The sequence below is a fragment of the Prinia subflava genome, chromosome 12, assembly GCF_021018805.1.
Source record: "Prinia subflava isolate CZ2003 ecotype Zambia chromosome 12, Cam_Psub_1.2, whole genome shotgun sequence".
NCBI classification, from domain to species: domain Eukaryota; kingdom Metazoa; phylum Chordata; class Aves; order Passeriformes; family Cisticolidae; genus Prinia; species Prinia subflava.
This window is the reverse complement of record NC_086258.1, coordinates 5,134,981-5,150,482: the sequence shown is the minus strand read 5'-3', so window position 1 is coordinate 5,150,482 and position 15,502 is coordinate 5,134,981. Positions and strand designations below refer to the sequence as shown.

At 46.4% G+C, this 15,502-nt stretch overlaps 1 protein-coding gene across 3 annotated transcripts in view; it reads right to left on the bottom strand.

The window, feature by feature from the left end:
* The window catches only part of COL27A1 (collagen type XXVII alpha 1 chain), a 138,311-nt gene that overhangs the window by 80,832 nt on the left and 41,977 nt on the right, over window positions 1-15,502 (bottom strand). For all 3 annotated transcript variants that reach the window (XM_063410124.1, XM_063410121.1, XM_063410123.1), the window contains 5 exons: window positions 12,268-12,312; window positions 11,384-11,437; window positions 8,371-8,415; window positions 6,069-6,122; window positions 4,866-4,910 (listed from right to left, as the gene is read on the bottom strand). In XM_063410124.1, the coding sequence (XP_063266194.1) occupies window positions 4,866-4,910; window positions 6,069-6,122; window positions 8,371-8,415; window positions 11,384-11,437; window positions 12,268-12,312 (243 nt within the window). The remainder of the gene's footprint in view (window positions 1-4,865; window positions 4,911-6,068; window positions 6,123-8,370; window positions 8,416-11,383; window positions 11,438-12,267; window positions 12,313-15,502) is intronic.

The window sequence follows — 15,502 nt, the reverse complement described above, 5'->3', positions numbered from 1 at the left end:
CCCCAGGGACTGGTGACACACACGGTGTCCTTTGCTGCCCCAAGGTCCTCTCAGGTGTTCACGTGTGGGTGGGTGTGTTGTATGTACACAACATCTGATTCAGTTTAGAGCACTTTCCCTGAAGGAGTGAGGGAGGCAAGTCTGGCAGCTGCTGCTCTGAAGAATCCTGGCAGGTCTTCATGCCAACAGAATCGTTCTCCAAAAATAGGATTTTATTTTCCTGTTGGCTGAAGGTGAAGCTGCTCAAACCAACCAGCCCTCCTGTCCTGTCTGCAAAAGGCTCTATTTGCCAGTTGGCTCCAGCCAGGTGAATCACTGCCCAGGAGTCTCCCCAGGGATGGAACTTGCAAGTCAAACAATTTAAGTAAGGAAAAAGAAAAAGAAAAAAAAAAAAGGTGGTGGAGAAGCAGGGCTGAAGGTGAGAGAAAGCCTTCACTGGAAAAAAAGAAGGAGAGTAAAACAAACAAGTGTAGCTTATGTTGGCAGCTCACACCTCTGAGAGAATTCCTGGTGTGGAGAGCAGACTGAGCCCCTCCACAGGTGGCTCAGCCCCCAGGAGTCACCCCAAAGGGGGCCTGGCAGAGCCTGTGCTCCTGCTCTGCCTCCCACCAGCTGTAACTCAACAGCTACACAGGGACCTCTGCCTTCCCCTGGCTCTGGGCAGCTTTCATCCCTGCAAAGATGGAGATGCCACCCCTGGCTGGGGATGGAGCGTGGGTCCTGCTGCAGTTCTGCTCCTCTGCCACCTGAAAGGAAGCTTTGTTCTCTCCCTCAGGAGACTTCACAGCTCCATGTCACCTCTTAGGACAAAGATTTCAGGGCATTTTAAAACATAACTATCCCTCCAGCTGTGGGTGTACAGCAGGAGCAGCACAAAAAAAAAATGTCCTGAAGCCCCTCCAGGCAAAGATCACTCAAGTGAAATGCCAGCCCCTCCACACTCCTGCTCTACTCCTTTGTCACTGGTGCAGGATCTTCTCCCAATCTGCAGAGCTCTAACCAAGGTACCATTGCACAGACATGTTGGCCTGATGTCAGAGCCTCCCTCTTACCTATGGCCAACATTTCCAAATCAAGTAGCCTCCTAGTCAAGAAAGACAAGCAGCTTTAGGGGTCAAAATGCTTTCAGACTCATAGGTGACAATTACATTATTTTTCCTTATAATTTCTAATAATTTTTGAGCTTTGATTTTGAATGAGCTTTTTCTTGAAGGATTAAAGATGCCTGGAAGACCTTGGTTCAGTTCCTCATGAGATTTCTGAATTATGATGGACAAGTTGTTTAGGAGCATTCTTGGAAAAAATATATCTTTGGGATTGTTTCTTTTCTTTCAGTGGAAGTTACAGTTCTTGGCACCTTTCAATCCCTTTTCCCTGTGTTTTCAATACTTTGTTTTGTCCATTCTCAAAACAATGAAATACATACTGATATTGTCCACCTCCTCAGGTTATTTGGATGGTGTAATCATGGACAGAGGAACATGTGAGAAGCATCCATGCAAGCACCTCACCACAGAGATCTGGGAAACTCCAGACACGTGGAACACAGCCCAGGCCAAAAGGAGATGGTGACATTTGCTCTGGGCTCATGCCTGCATTTCAGAGTGGTGAACCAGGCCAAGAGGGGTGGAGAGACCAGACCAGCTGCCCAGCTTCAGTGTCCAACTTCAGCATTAAAAAAGTCACTGATTGCTCAAACCACATCTATTTTAAAAATTCAGGTTAACAAAGCAAAAAAATTAGCAAAGAATTTACTTAAATGGCTAACAGGAAACATCTGATCCATGGGCTAAAACTCTCTCATTAAAAGAGAAGCTTTGTTCATGGCTAGTTTTCAGGACCTCCACTGGACTTTTCATGCAATCAGAATGATTAAAAGCATATTATGTCGTTAAATTAATCAGTTCCTGAAAAAGCCGCCAGATATTTTCGTGCTATGCTGGGGCACTGGCACAAGACAGCGCTACCCAGTTCTGTCCATCAGCTCCTCCAGCCCATTTGTGCTCCTTCCTGCAGCTCCTGACACTCTATGTGAAAAAGAGAGATATAAGCACACATCAAAACCAAAGATGAACCAAAAAAGAGCTCAAAGCTCTTTGGATATATTTCCTGAAGTTTTGCCTTTAAGTCTTTTCCTCTATCAGAGCTTAAGAACTTCTGGAAATATTCCACTGTATTTGAAGTTTAATACAATCTGCAGTGCAGACAGTTCTGGTTGTGGCTACCCATCTCCCACAGCATAAGAACAGCTTGGTGTTCTTTGAGCTAGTTCTACCTCCTACTCTTGCCATGAGTCATTTCCTACAGTGGCAGCACAGCTCCTTCCTAAAGATGAACCAGGCCTGACACTTTGCCTCTGCATGGCAAGACATGCTATCAACAGCTTCTCTCACTCCTTTCCCCAGCACCCCTGATGGGGTCTAGTTTGGTTTTTTTTTTCCCCAGCTGCTCAACTGAACACCATAAAAATCTACCAAAAACACCATAAAAAGACTTTTTTTTTCCAGCCACTGCACCGGCAAGACTGAAGGTTTAAGCAAGCAGCTGCATCAGCTCCAGCCCCCAGCCCACCTCTAAACCAGGCAGATCAGAGACGTACAGACTCCTGTTATTTCAGCCTCCTTCGTGCACTGGACTCCAATGACAGCTCTGCCCCAGACCACCCCCAGCCCTCTCCTTCTCCAGGCCCATGTGTTGGGATGCACTGGCCTCCTGCATCGCTGGTGTTGGGCAGGGAGAGCCGAGCGGGAGGTGGAGTCAGCTGTTTCCACCACAGACTCACCATGTCCCTCACAGCTCTGCAAAACTTAACTTGCCTGGAAGGATTTCAAGATCTGACTCATGTCCAGTTCCTCTATTTTAATCATTCCCTCTTACATCATTCTCAGAGGCCCACGGTGTCACATGCAACCTCCCCCAGCCCCCCGCTCCTCCTCGGCTGAGCACTGATCCACCACCAGCTCTCACCCCAAACAAAGCTGGGTATAGAAATATGTGTGATACCAACTCCCTTCCTCCTCTCCAGAGCATTCACCAGCTCTGAGGGCAGCTAATAAGGACCTCCAGGAGCTCCCCCCTGCAATGACAACATGGAGATAGCAGAGGAACAGCAGCCACACCAGCAAATCTAAGGGTGCAGGGATGGGAGAGACCAGAGAAATCCCAGAAGGCTCATGAAAACCCCAAAGCAGCTGGGAGGCAGCACTGGCCAGGAGATAAGTGTTGGGAAGAGAATCAGGTCAGATGGTTCCTGCTTTCCATTTCTCCCAGAGACTTCCTGAATAACCGTGGATGTCACTTAATCTTTCTGTTCAACGCTCGGAAGTTCAAATCGTCAGCATCGGTCCATTCAAGATTTCCTATTAAACCTGATATCATAAAACAGGGATGGAGCCAAAACTCTCTGAAGGAGCCAAGCAGAACAAAGGTGCTCATGAGCAGCCATTTAATCCCTTCCCTAGATCCCAGCCTGAATGCCTCCACGGCTGAGAGATTCCCCGCTGATCTCAGGGGAGCCCCTTGCTTGTAGCAGTGACCGCCAGACCGAAACCCTTGCCTGGAAGATTACAAATCCTGGCCAAGCAACAGCTGGAAGGCTCTGAGCCTGCAGCGTGCTCTGTGCAGAGGGAGCAGAGAGCAGAGCCCCTGCTCCTAACGACAGCTGCTGTGTTTGTTTTGCCCTGGCCAGTGAGTCATGGTTACACCACAGGCTCTGCGCTTATTCATCACGGGGGTTTCTGGTGCAACCAGCAGCTTGTAAGAAATCTGGTGTAGATTTCCAGTACCCCTCCAAAAAAATCTGCTCCACTGCTCCTCATCTCAGGTGGGATGGACGCGGCACTGCTGAGGTGTGTGCATGGCTTTTGCAGCCAGAGCATCAGGCTGGGACTCCTGGGAAGGACAAGCTCCAGGCCAGGGGGCATGGGGAAAGCTCTGGATTTTTCTGTGTGTGGGTGAGTGGACATTCTGCAAGAAGTCTGTGAGTGCAATGATGCCCAGAGGTCAGAGGAAACTCAGGCTAACATGAAGGACAAGGTGCAAAGGCAATGAGACACAACAGAGCTCCAGCATGCCTGAGCTCTCTGCTGATTCCTGGAGCAAAAAGCTTTATGCAGCTTCCCATAGGAGGCACACAGAACGCTTGGAAGAAGGTTGATGGGGTAAAGTCTTTCCTTTCTGTCCTTTCCCTGTTTTCTCTGCTCATTTCAGTATTTTCTCCACTTGCTCTTGCTTTTTGCTACAGTCAGCACAGCCCCCCTTGTCCTTCTGCACAGCTCCCACAGTTGTCTTCACCCCTGCTTGCAAACACTTCTTCCTCCTGGCTGAACTATCACATCTACCTGGTCTCCTTGCTCCTCAGACACATCTCCCCCAGTCTGTCACACCACCAGGACAAAAAGGTTTCCATACAAAACCAGACTTGCATTACACAAACCAGGATGGGACAAGGGTTGGAGAGAGCCACAGCAAGAGGAGGATAATGTGATGGAACTGCTGGGAGTGCAAAGCAGGAGATGGAACAGAGCCAGAACAGACACCTGGGACACTGCAATCACTGGGAATTAAAAAGTGCATCTAGGGAAGCGATTGGCCAGAGGCAGGACAGGAGGGAAGATGATGTAGAACAAAATGTGAGGAGTGTAAGATCCAAGGGAGCATGGGAAAAGAGCACTAATGCCTGTGAATTGAGCAGAGCATGGAAGAAAGGAAGAGAGCAATATCACTATCTTTGGTTTTCTTCCTGCTTGAGAAGACAGACATGGAAAAGTTTGTTTGAAGATATGAAGGGACTCAGCCAAAAGCCAAATGTCTTGTTTCCAGTTTCATTCAACAAGGTCTGCATAATAGACGAGGAAAAACTTTACCGGCCTACCCATCTTGCCCCTCTTCCCAGGAACTCCAGGGATCCCCTGCAAGGAAAAAAACACAGAGAGAGAGAGAAAAAAAAAAAAAAGTTCTGGTTGAGAAATCAAACAGCCAACCAACAATACAAAGCAAAATGAGAAGAGAAAGGAGAATGCAAAACAGGCTAATGACTGTGGCATTGTTTGGGAATCAAAATGTCAGCTACTGCGAGGGGAGAAGACAATTAACCTTCGCCCATTAACTACGGCCTCCCGAGGACACGCGCGGCCGCATCCCCAGGCTGGGGCTGTGCTTAGCAGGAGCAGTCATTAAGCTACTGGTCTGGAACCGAATGGAGGCACCCGCTGCACAACTTGTGTTTGTGTTTCTTATTTAGTTACACAAGCATTAAATCAGCGTCGCCGGAGCGCGGGGCAGGCCCCTCCCAGGCAGGCACGCTCCCCACATGGTCCCGGGGCCTCTTTGGTTTCTGGAGCTTGCATTTGAGGAGGGAAAGGCTGGGATCAAGCAGTGTTTGGCTTCCAGTGACCTTTTTAGGAGCTCTTGTAGCGGGGAGAAGGGGGTCCTTGGATCGGGCAGGTGGGAGGATGTGGAGATGGAGAGTGGAAAAGCAAGGGATGACCTGTAAAGCTCTGAAAACTTGGTCTGGGGGAAGGCACGATGAAAAGGACGGGAGGAAGGGAGGACAGAGCCTCAGCTCCCTACTCACAGCTCCATGCTTGACTGCCCAACTCAATGCAACTGGAAATAATGCCATTTTCAGAAAGCCCAGCACTGTCCCTTCCAAGAACCAGTTTTTTTCCAAACATCTCCAGCCACACACACAAAATGCTGAGCCAGCATGGCTGGGAGGTGATTCCTGTGGGAGCAGGGAATCTCCATCTACATTCTCCTCACTTTGCCCCACCTCACTAAGATGAACTGGCAAGGGGGAGATGGAAGGCAGGTTTTAAGTGAAGGAGAATATAGCAAAACTCCTCTGTAGTCAACAGCAAGGTCTGATGTCTAGGTTCTCCTCAGCAGAACATCAGCATTAGACAGGGACACAGGTCTTCAAGGATAGGAAGTGACTAAGGAAGGGATAGTTAAGCATTAGGCATGCTTCCTTCCTTCCTCAGGAACTAGGGATACAGAGGGTTACATCAGGCTCTGGAGAACTTCATTCAACCAACACACCAAGGTTTTCTTCACAAAATACTCACTCGTTCTCCATCAGCCCCCGGTAGCCCAAATAATCCTGGGAGACCAATATACCCCTAAAGAAAAGAAGAAACAAGCAGTCAAACACATTTCTCCATTAAGCATCCAGTCAGTGTTTCCTGAAGAGCAGAGCAACCTCCAGCGCTGATCAGTGGCAGCCGTGATGAAATAAACCTTGAGGCAAGTGTATATGCCCATGGACTGCATGGTGCTGGCTTCCACGATGTAGTCCAAGGGCACATACCCTCACACCAGGGATCAGGAGGACTCCAGGCAGGAAGAGGACAGCCAGAACAAACCTTACCTGGGCTGGCTCTAAGCGTACCTGAGGGGAATGGAGCTTGGTTGGAGGTTAGCAAAAGCGATAGCAAAAGTGATCCACAGGCCTGCACCTCCTTTTGTCTCTCTCTTTGCTTTTGATGCTCATTTCCAACTGTCCTGTCGTATCAAGCCCTTTCTGTTTGTCTTCTGTCACCCGGTGGTCACACCCTGCAGCCCCTCCTGGGCAAAGCCCCTTTTTCCTGGCACCCTGCAGTCAGTCCTGGCTCCACAGCCTGTCCCTGCACCACCAAACCTTCATCATCCCAAGCACTGAAACCCTGCATGGGGTGGGAGAGACTAAACTGAAAATTTCACGTTTGGGGGATTGATGTGGGGCTCAGCTTGCACACCCACACAGATCCACACAGCAGGGAAACCACCTTTGCACCAACACATTCCACATAAACCCCGCTGCTTCCACGCTCCTCAGAAACATTGTGTTTCCAGGTTTCTCTGTGGCCTTGGGGCCTTGCCCAACAAGACATGCTGCATAAAACACAGTGTTTCCCTTCCCTTGCCACAATGGCAGCCTTGTGTTTAATCCCTTTGCTCAGCAGCCTGGACAAAGTTACCTTGTGTGCTGGGCCTCTGCAAAGGCCCAAGTGGTGCCAAATATGCCGAATCCAGAGGAAGTGAATTTCAGCAGGGAGCCCCCTCCGTGGCACCTCTCTGTTACAGGAGCCAAGTGCTAACACTGCTTTTCTCTCATCTTTCTTTCTCCATCATTGCTAAATCTCCATCTGCCAACCCCACCAAACTTTTTCACCAGTCCATTGCTCCCTGTGGGTTGTGTTTCCTCTAGGGATAACACCTAGCTGGGAAATAATGTTACATTAAAATGATCTTGTCTGCCTTTGCCTCCTGAATCCTAAAAGAAACCACGTAACTCCCCAACTTTTCTTGGGGAAGGAAAAAGTAGAGGTGGAGGATGAAGAAGAGTCCAGAGCTGGCTCCCTTAAACCACAAAATGCACATCTCTTAGTACCCAATTCTGATTGACTGTGGTTGAACTGAGAAAGGGCTTCCTTGGGTATTTATAAATATTTCAGTCCTCTCCACTCAGGGGTGCAAAATGGAGAATAACTTCCAAATCTGACATTCTGCACATCTACCACCTGATATTTACACAGAGCAGTGAAAGAGATGCCCCAGGGAAAACTTAAGCCCTTGCAGAAGTGGGGTGAGCAGGCTGTGCTCTCAGATTTTCCTCTCTCCTGCAGGAACTGAACGTGCCCTCTCCCTTCCCAGCTCAGGAATACTGCTAGCTACAGGGTCAGCATTTGTTTATTCCTTGCAGTTTTCCTAGTGATGAAAGCCAGCTGCTTGAATTTACTCCATATAGAGAAAGTATCACATGTTAGAGAAATGGGGATTTATTGGCTTCGGATCGCATTGTGAATTTATAATTGCAGGAAAAGAACAAAATGTGATTAACAAGAGCCTTAAGTAGTAATAAAAAAAGAATCCTTTGCAGTCAGAATAAAACCCCAGCAACTATTTTTGGTGAGCAAAACCAGACAGGAGGGAGATATTGTTTGTATTTGCACATGGCTTCAAGATGCTGCCTTGCTGTTGTGCATGGTGACATAAATCACTCCCAAAGCAGGCCTGTACCCAAATGGGCCCATATTCAGCGTGGTCAAAGACCACTGAACCACACTGACTGAAACTAAAGAGGCCTTTGGGACATGGGGCTTGCAGGCTTTGATAGCAATTTGTAAGCCATTCTTTCCCCTCCTGCAATGTGAGCTCTTAGGGGCTGACTTTATCATCAGCACTATTGGGGAACTTAGACCAAGGTACATCCCATGTTTAATTTAAAAAACTTAACAGCGCTTCAATAAACAAACGGTGTACAGTTCAAATCCACCAAACCCAACAAATTAAAGCAACCAGCCTCAGAATTGCAAAATCAAGCCTACAGTTTCTTGAGAAGCCTTTGATAAAAACAAACAGAGAGGAGGCAAATGAAAGGTTGCTTACCCGAGTGCCTTTTGGGCCAGATTCCCCTATGGGGCCAGGTAAACCCTAGAACAGAAGGGAAGAAAACAAAGACAAATGTGGACAAGCTTTAACTCAAAATAACGAGCAGTGCCAATCCCCCAAGCACCATCCCTGCATGGTTCTGCTTTAAGTGCTTCTCAAAGCTCTTAAAGCTTTAAGTGCTGCATGGTTCTGCTTTAAGGTTTTGCTTTAAGTGGCCAAGGAGTATCAACAAAGGAGGAAAAAAAAAGACAAAATGATACAAATAACAGATCTGCCATTGTTGGGGAGCTGGGATTCGGCAGAACCTGAGACTGCTGCACACAGTGAGCCTTCCCTGGGGCTGAAGTGGAGATTTCTGATGATAAAGGCCACAAGGGCTGGTGCAGTGGGGTGCCCAGAGGTTGTTACATTTGGGATGCGAGGCACAGCAATGCTCTGTGCTCTCCCTTCCTCCTCCTGCCTAAGCAAACACATGCATAGCAAATGTATTCCAATACCTGCTTAGGGAACACCGATGCAGTGAGAAATTTCTACAGCCTAGAAAGTCACTTAGCAATGCAGGTACTGTGATATCTCTAACCCTCTGCAGCATCAGCCATGGAAAGAATGGGAAATTCATTCCCCATTCTAATTCTATGCTAATGCTGCTCACTCAAAATACTGCAAAGAAGAAAAGTGTAAAAACAAAAAATAAATTTTCATGTTTATTGCCTTCTAGCAAGTTTCCAGATCAACTTTTTTTTCTAGTTCCAAATTTTGATGGGATTTTCTGGGGAAAAAAAAAAAAAAAAAGGAAAGGAAAGGAAAGGGAAGGGAAGGGAAGGGAAGGGAAGGGAAGGGAAGGGAAGGGAAGGGAAGGGAAGGGAAGGGAAGGGAAGGGAAGGGAAGGGAAGGGAAGGGAAGGGAAGGGAAGGGAAGGGAAGGGAAGGGAAGGGAAAGGGAAGGGAAGGGAAGGGAAGGGAAGGGAAGGGAAGGGAAGAGAAGGGAAGAGAAGAGAAGAGAAGAGAAGAGAAGAGAAGAGAAGAGAAGAGAAGAGAAGAGAAGAGAAGAGAAGAGAAGAGAAGAGAAGAGAAGAAGAAGAGAAGAGAAGAGAAGAGAAGAGAAGAGAAGAGAAGAGAAGAGAAGAGAAGAGAAGAGAAGAGAAGAGAAGAGAAGAGAAGAGAAGAGAAGAGAAGAGAAGAGAAGAGAAGAGAAGAGAAGAAAAAAGAAAAGAAAAGAAAAGAAAAGAAAAGAAAAGAAAAGAAAAGAAAAGAAAAGAAAAGAAAAGAAAAGAAAAGAAAAGAAAAGAAAAGAAAAGAAAAGAAAAGAAAAGAAAAGAAAAGAAAAGAAAAGAAAAGAAAAGAAAAGAAAAGAAAAGAAAAGAAAAGAGAAAAGAAAAAAAAAAAAAGAAAGAAGAAGAAGAAAAAAAAAGAAAAGGCTAAGTCCATATTTTCTTCAGCTGGCAGCACTGCAGGCTCAGTCTGGGATGTGAAAGTCAGGTTGTGCTCTTTCCTGGCTCCTGCATCATTGCCAAAGATTTCAGGCATCAGGGTGAAGTTACAATCCTGCCTGTGATGCACAAACCAAACCTGAGCCAAGCACTCTCTCCCATCGCTGCAGAGCCAGCACAGCTGACAGGAGTAACAAGTAGTAAAATCTCAGTAAAGTAAACAGCTCTGATGCAGGATACACACAGCATTCAGATAGGCCGAAAAAAGCTGCCTTAAAATAAATAAAAAAGTCACTTTTCTGACCCAAACCAGGTTTTTAAGAAGGCAGATCTGTTCTTTGAATGTCAAGGCACAGATTTCATCCTGCTTATCTGATGGGCTGAACTGCTGAACAGCATTCATTAACCTTGTATGTCCAAAATCCCTTGGACCTCTTCTTATTAGTCATCTAATACACATTCACACCTAGGAGACTCTTTGGCATGCTCAGCTCTAAGAGCCTTTCAGAGTATGAATGGAGCATTTAGTCAGGTGCATAAAGCTCCCATCCACTTCTGCCATCTGCACTCTCCAGTGTGCTAAGCAAGGTATCAGTTTAATTTTCAATTTAAAATGGGTCATGCATTATTGACAGTCTGAGGCAGAGAGATGAAGGCTTGTTCTGCAGGTCTAGTTCACATTTAATCCAATAACCTACACAGCTGCACAAAAAATTCACATCCAGACTCAGGACAGAGCATTTGGGAGCTTTGACATCTGCCTGGTCTCTTGGCTTACAGAGAAATGTGGCAGAATCCAACATTAAATGTGTCTCTTTTAGAAAACCCTGACAAACTCACTTCACCACAAAATGTTACAGGTCTGGATGTTCTGTCCTCCAAGAGATTCCGTTTTTTAGGGTCTTACAAATTCTCCTCTTTCCTTTACACTACTCAGCATCTTACATCAATAGGACAACAGTGTCCAATCTTGACCCATTACCCAATGCCCACTCCTCCATTCCTAAAGTTGTCTTTGTGTAATTTTTTCAGCATGAGAACAATGACTTGATTGTCTTTTATCATCATTTTGCAGCTGCAAATATGATTTTTATAAATATATGTATTTACAGTTCATGCATAACATTGTGTGTGTATACATAGGTTTATGCCAGTACATTTTACTAGTGAGAGTTCATCTCAATCTCCTCCTCCAATGATAAATACACCTTTTTCCATCCCAGGTTTTTAACCTGTCCAATATTAGATGCAAAATATGCCTAGAAAAGAAGGGTTAGCAGCTTGCACATGTCTTTCTCTGCTCTGCTGTTCTGTTTTTTCCTATTGTTATACTGAAGAAAAATCCATCATTTGCTGTAGAAATTCAGGTTTTATCTATCATAGGCACAAAATACTTGCTAACAGCATTTCAGAGTTGAAAGACTGTGTTATTGGCACAACATCTTGAGGAGAAGGAATGAAAATATGCAGAGATCCAATAGATCAACATTTTCTAGAGGGCTACTCTGTCCTTAGTGTGTCTTTAGCTACCTGCACACCCAAATCCCTACTCTGTGCACAGCACGATGAGATTTACTGCACCTGCCTGCCAGGATAACCTTTGGCACCTGGACTTCCAGCTGGTCCTCGTTCACCCTTTGGAGAGAAAAAAGGCACAAAAAGTCAGGTGAGTGTCCCACTTGGGAAGTGCTTTTAGCTGAATCATTGTGCAATGGATCAACCTGATGCTCATTTATCGAGAGGAAAACAATATTAAGGGTAGATAATGAAGTTAATTAATGAGGGGGGGAAACACATGGAAGCCAAGTCAACAGGATCCATGCTCTGAGTGCTGCTGTTCCTCCTTCTCCCTTCATTTGAGGAAAGCAGCAGAGAATCTGGAACAAGGACATGAAGAGAAGGTGTAAGGCTGCATCTATATCTGGCATATGGAACCGTTTTGCTAGTGGGAAAGCACTGCCAAAATTCTTCAAAACTAAATGCATTCATGTATAATATTCTTTAACAGCATTGCTAACAGGGCCTGCTATTCATTGCCTTTTTTTTTTTTTTTACTGCATTGCAAACATCAAACTTAACCAAACAGAGAAGGGGGAGAAAAGGGGAGAGGAGGAATGGGCTTTGGGAAGGGAATCACATATACTCAACACAGCGTGGTTAGTAAAGTCCAGGTGAAATTTATGTAAAAAGACAAATAAAGGGGGAGGATGGTGAGCTGGTTTTTCTTCCCCCAAGTAAACTTAGCGTGGCTGAGCAGTAAAAATGAGAAATTAAATTTAGAGACTCCAAGGCAGTCTCCTCCCAGCAGGCTGTTTATGCTGGGTCTGTGTGTGTGCTCAGATCCTGGTGTGCCCTGGAAGGAGCTGCTGTCCACCCCCAGCAGGCTGCACCACAACCATACCAGCACCAGAGCCAGCAAATCCACCCCTCCTTAAACCCCCCCATTGGGAAGTGGGAAAACTCACCTGGTCTCCAGGGTGACCTAGTGGTCCAGGGTAGCCTTTATATCCCTGTCAAAATAGGATGGAAGAGATGAATAGTAAGAAACAAAACCAGAGTAAAATAATCTGGGTTTGGCTTCCATTTCTCTTTGCAGGTGGGACTAAAGTTCTGAGGAGAAGCAGGATTTTAGACAGCATTACACAATCTTGAAAACTTTTATAAAGCTGCTTTGTGCTTGCACCACCCCAACCTGCTGATGTGCCCTTCTGTGGTCTGGGGTGGGACACACTCCAGAAGGAATTGTTCCATGAACACTTCTGGAGTGGTCTCCACGCTCAGATCTATTTGTAATCTACACCTTGAGCAAGGCTGCCCTTAATCCTCAGGCAGCCACAGGCCCACAGAATGAAATGTTGGCTTTGGGCACACTGGGGACTACAGCGACAGGAGGCACTTGTGTTTCAAAGCTCTTACTTTTGTTTTAGAGTTTGAAATGCCACAGGAAACACCAGAACAACCACTTACTGTCACAGGAAATTTTTCTACCTTGAACTTGTCCAGCTTGCAGCTTTTCTAATGTAATTATTATATGATCCAGAGTCCTTCATTATGAAGCTACTAAGAATGGTGAGCAAGCTGCCTCTCACTTGCTCTCTCTGCTGAATTAACCAGAATGAGTTTCTTAATCCACCTTGCTTACTGGGAAGTGTTTCAGGCTTCAAATCATTCTCACAGGTCTTTCACAGTCCTGCTTCAGTTTGTCAGTATTTCATTTTTTGGGAGGTGTAGAAACTGGAGCAGCCTGTTTCACTGCAGACTGAGCATTGTGTGTCTTTTATGGGAGTTTCTTCTAGATTTACCTAGAGCTCCCCTCAAACAGAGTGAATTCTGTATGTGATGGACACTTCAGATTTTCCTCCCTCTTCTTTATTATCTTGCTTCAGCTGTTTAAAACAAACCTCCATCAAGAGAAGCAGATCACAAGATTAAACTCAGTTACAGAAATGACTGTTTACTGGGCTAGCAGCAAGATTAAAAAAAAAAAAAGAGTAGAAAATTTAACTTGAAACAAATGGGAGAGAAAAAAAAAATAAACATGGAACAATCCTTGCACAAATACTAGAGAAATAACAAATTGCTTTCAAGGGTGGGTTACAACAGCTTGTACCTCAGTCCCTGCTACTCACCCTGTCCTGGCCAGGGCTCCAGCACACCTCATCTGCCTGTGCACCCCACACGAGTGTCCCTGCTCTGGAGGCCATCACCAGTCACAGGGGTGACCAAGCATTTGGCCTTTGGCTCCACTCACCACACGAACCCAGGAGTGTTTCTGCTCCCAGGTCCACACCTCTGCTTAACAGCTTTTTTATTCTTCCCACGGGCTATTCCAGACCTGCAGCCTGAGCCTTTGCTGGCAGGGTGTGCAACGCTCTCAGCCATCCTGGCCACCACCCGCTCCCCTCTGCATTCCTCCTGCCTTGTTATTTCAGACAGTCTGGCCTGGAATGATGTTGATTCCCTTCTCACCAGTTCTCTCCTGCTTGGCTTTGTTGATAAACCGTGGCTCTGGACAGAGCTGCACCTTCTGACAAGGCTGACCTGAAAGACCCTTGTGTGAACTGCCTCGAGGGTCCTTTCTGCAATTCTCCAATTTCAGTCAGAGACTCCTCGTTGGAAGTGCCCCAGCAGCTCTTGGAGTAGGATCAGCACACAGGATTCCCTGCCCCTCTCCAGGAATCTGCCCCATGAAATCCTCTCCTGCTCATCCTCTCCCTGGCTCCTTACGGAGGCTCAGCAGAGAGGAGGGAGGATGCTCCACCCTGGTTGGGTGTCTGGCCTGAAGGTGAGAGCTGCCAACAGAAACATCCCTGAGTTCAGCATCCCCAATGCTGAAATTTACATTTCCATGGGGTTTTCTCCTGGGACTTCTGCCCAGTTCTTCCAGTCTGGAGCAGGAGCTACCTTGTCTCTAGACAACTGGAGCACCAAGCTGAGAAATATCTTATTTTTCCCCTGATGAGAAATATGTGCCTGGCTTGGCTGCTCTGAACCAAATCCTGCTCCAGCTGGGTTTCTGCAGGATGGGTGTGTTGAGCCTGCAATGTCCACCCAAAGCAGGTGGCTGCCTGATGGTCCCTTGAGATGCTCAAGGCACATCCTGAACTAAAGTCTGCACCAATTCTGTAGTGGTAAGTGAACGGCACTTAGGTTAAATACGTAGATATTCTGCTACCGTTATGTTCTATCAAATATCCTCCTCACCACATATTCTGGGCTCTGGAGAGTTTCAAATGTGTTTCTTCACAATATACCCCAGTTATTTCTGCCTCAGGTGAATTACAACGAGGGAAAACAAGAAAAGCTTGTGTGTGTTAAAGTTAGCTGCAGTGTGAAAGTATTTACCTGCTAAAACCCTCTTCAAATAGCACTAAAATGACAGGGCAGAGGGTATGAAAACAACTGCATTTGCTCTTCTGTCTGAACACTTCCTGATGATTACAGGGCACTCCACACAAAGGGATGTGATTTAGAAAGGAAATTGCACTCCAGTGAAGGATTTACTCATCTGTGATGATATTTATAATCCACTCTCTCCTATCTAAAGGGATCATCCTGCACTTTGGTATGAAATGTGAAGAGTAAAGGGGCCAGGGAATGAGACCTGCATAGAGGATGTTTCGAAGCACTGGCCACTTCCCAGCTCTGCCTTTGCTCTCTGACTCTAAAGAAGCTTTGCCCCTCTCACTGCTGCTGTTTTCTCCTCTGGAGCAATGATGCTGCTCTGCTGAGATCTCTCTCCAAGGCAGCTGTGGTCTGCAGCCCCAAACCACAAACCAAAGCCCACAGATCCCTCACAGGCACCAGAGGGATCATCCAAGTCCTGCCACCCTTCCTGCTCTGCAAAAGCACCGTTTGCTCTGTGTGGAGAGGATGAGAAATACACCTGCTGCTTCTACGGCAGTTTCATGTACTCACAGAGGTGTGGAGCTAAAACAGCTTCAGGGGTGCTCTGAGATCAGCCTGTCCAGTCCTACAAATCCAATCCCAGTGTGTCAGCATTTCCAAGGCAGGCACTGAGGAGAGAGCCATGCTATTCAAAACCACACGCTGCTGGTTGTGGCTCCAGCTCACACTGCCGAGACAGTGGTTTCATTTAGTGGGAAAAGCATTTTTTTTCTCCTAGTGAAATATTTTGCCCATTTGAAGGTTTCTACATGGTGTTCTCTGATCAAAGCCCTGAGAGGCCTTTGTCCAGCA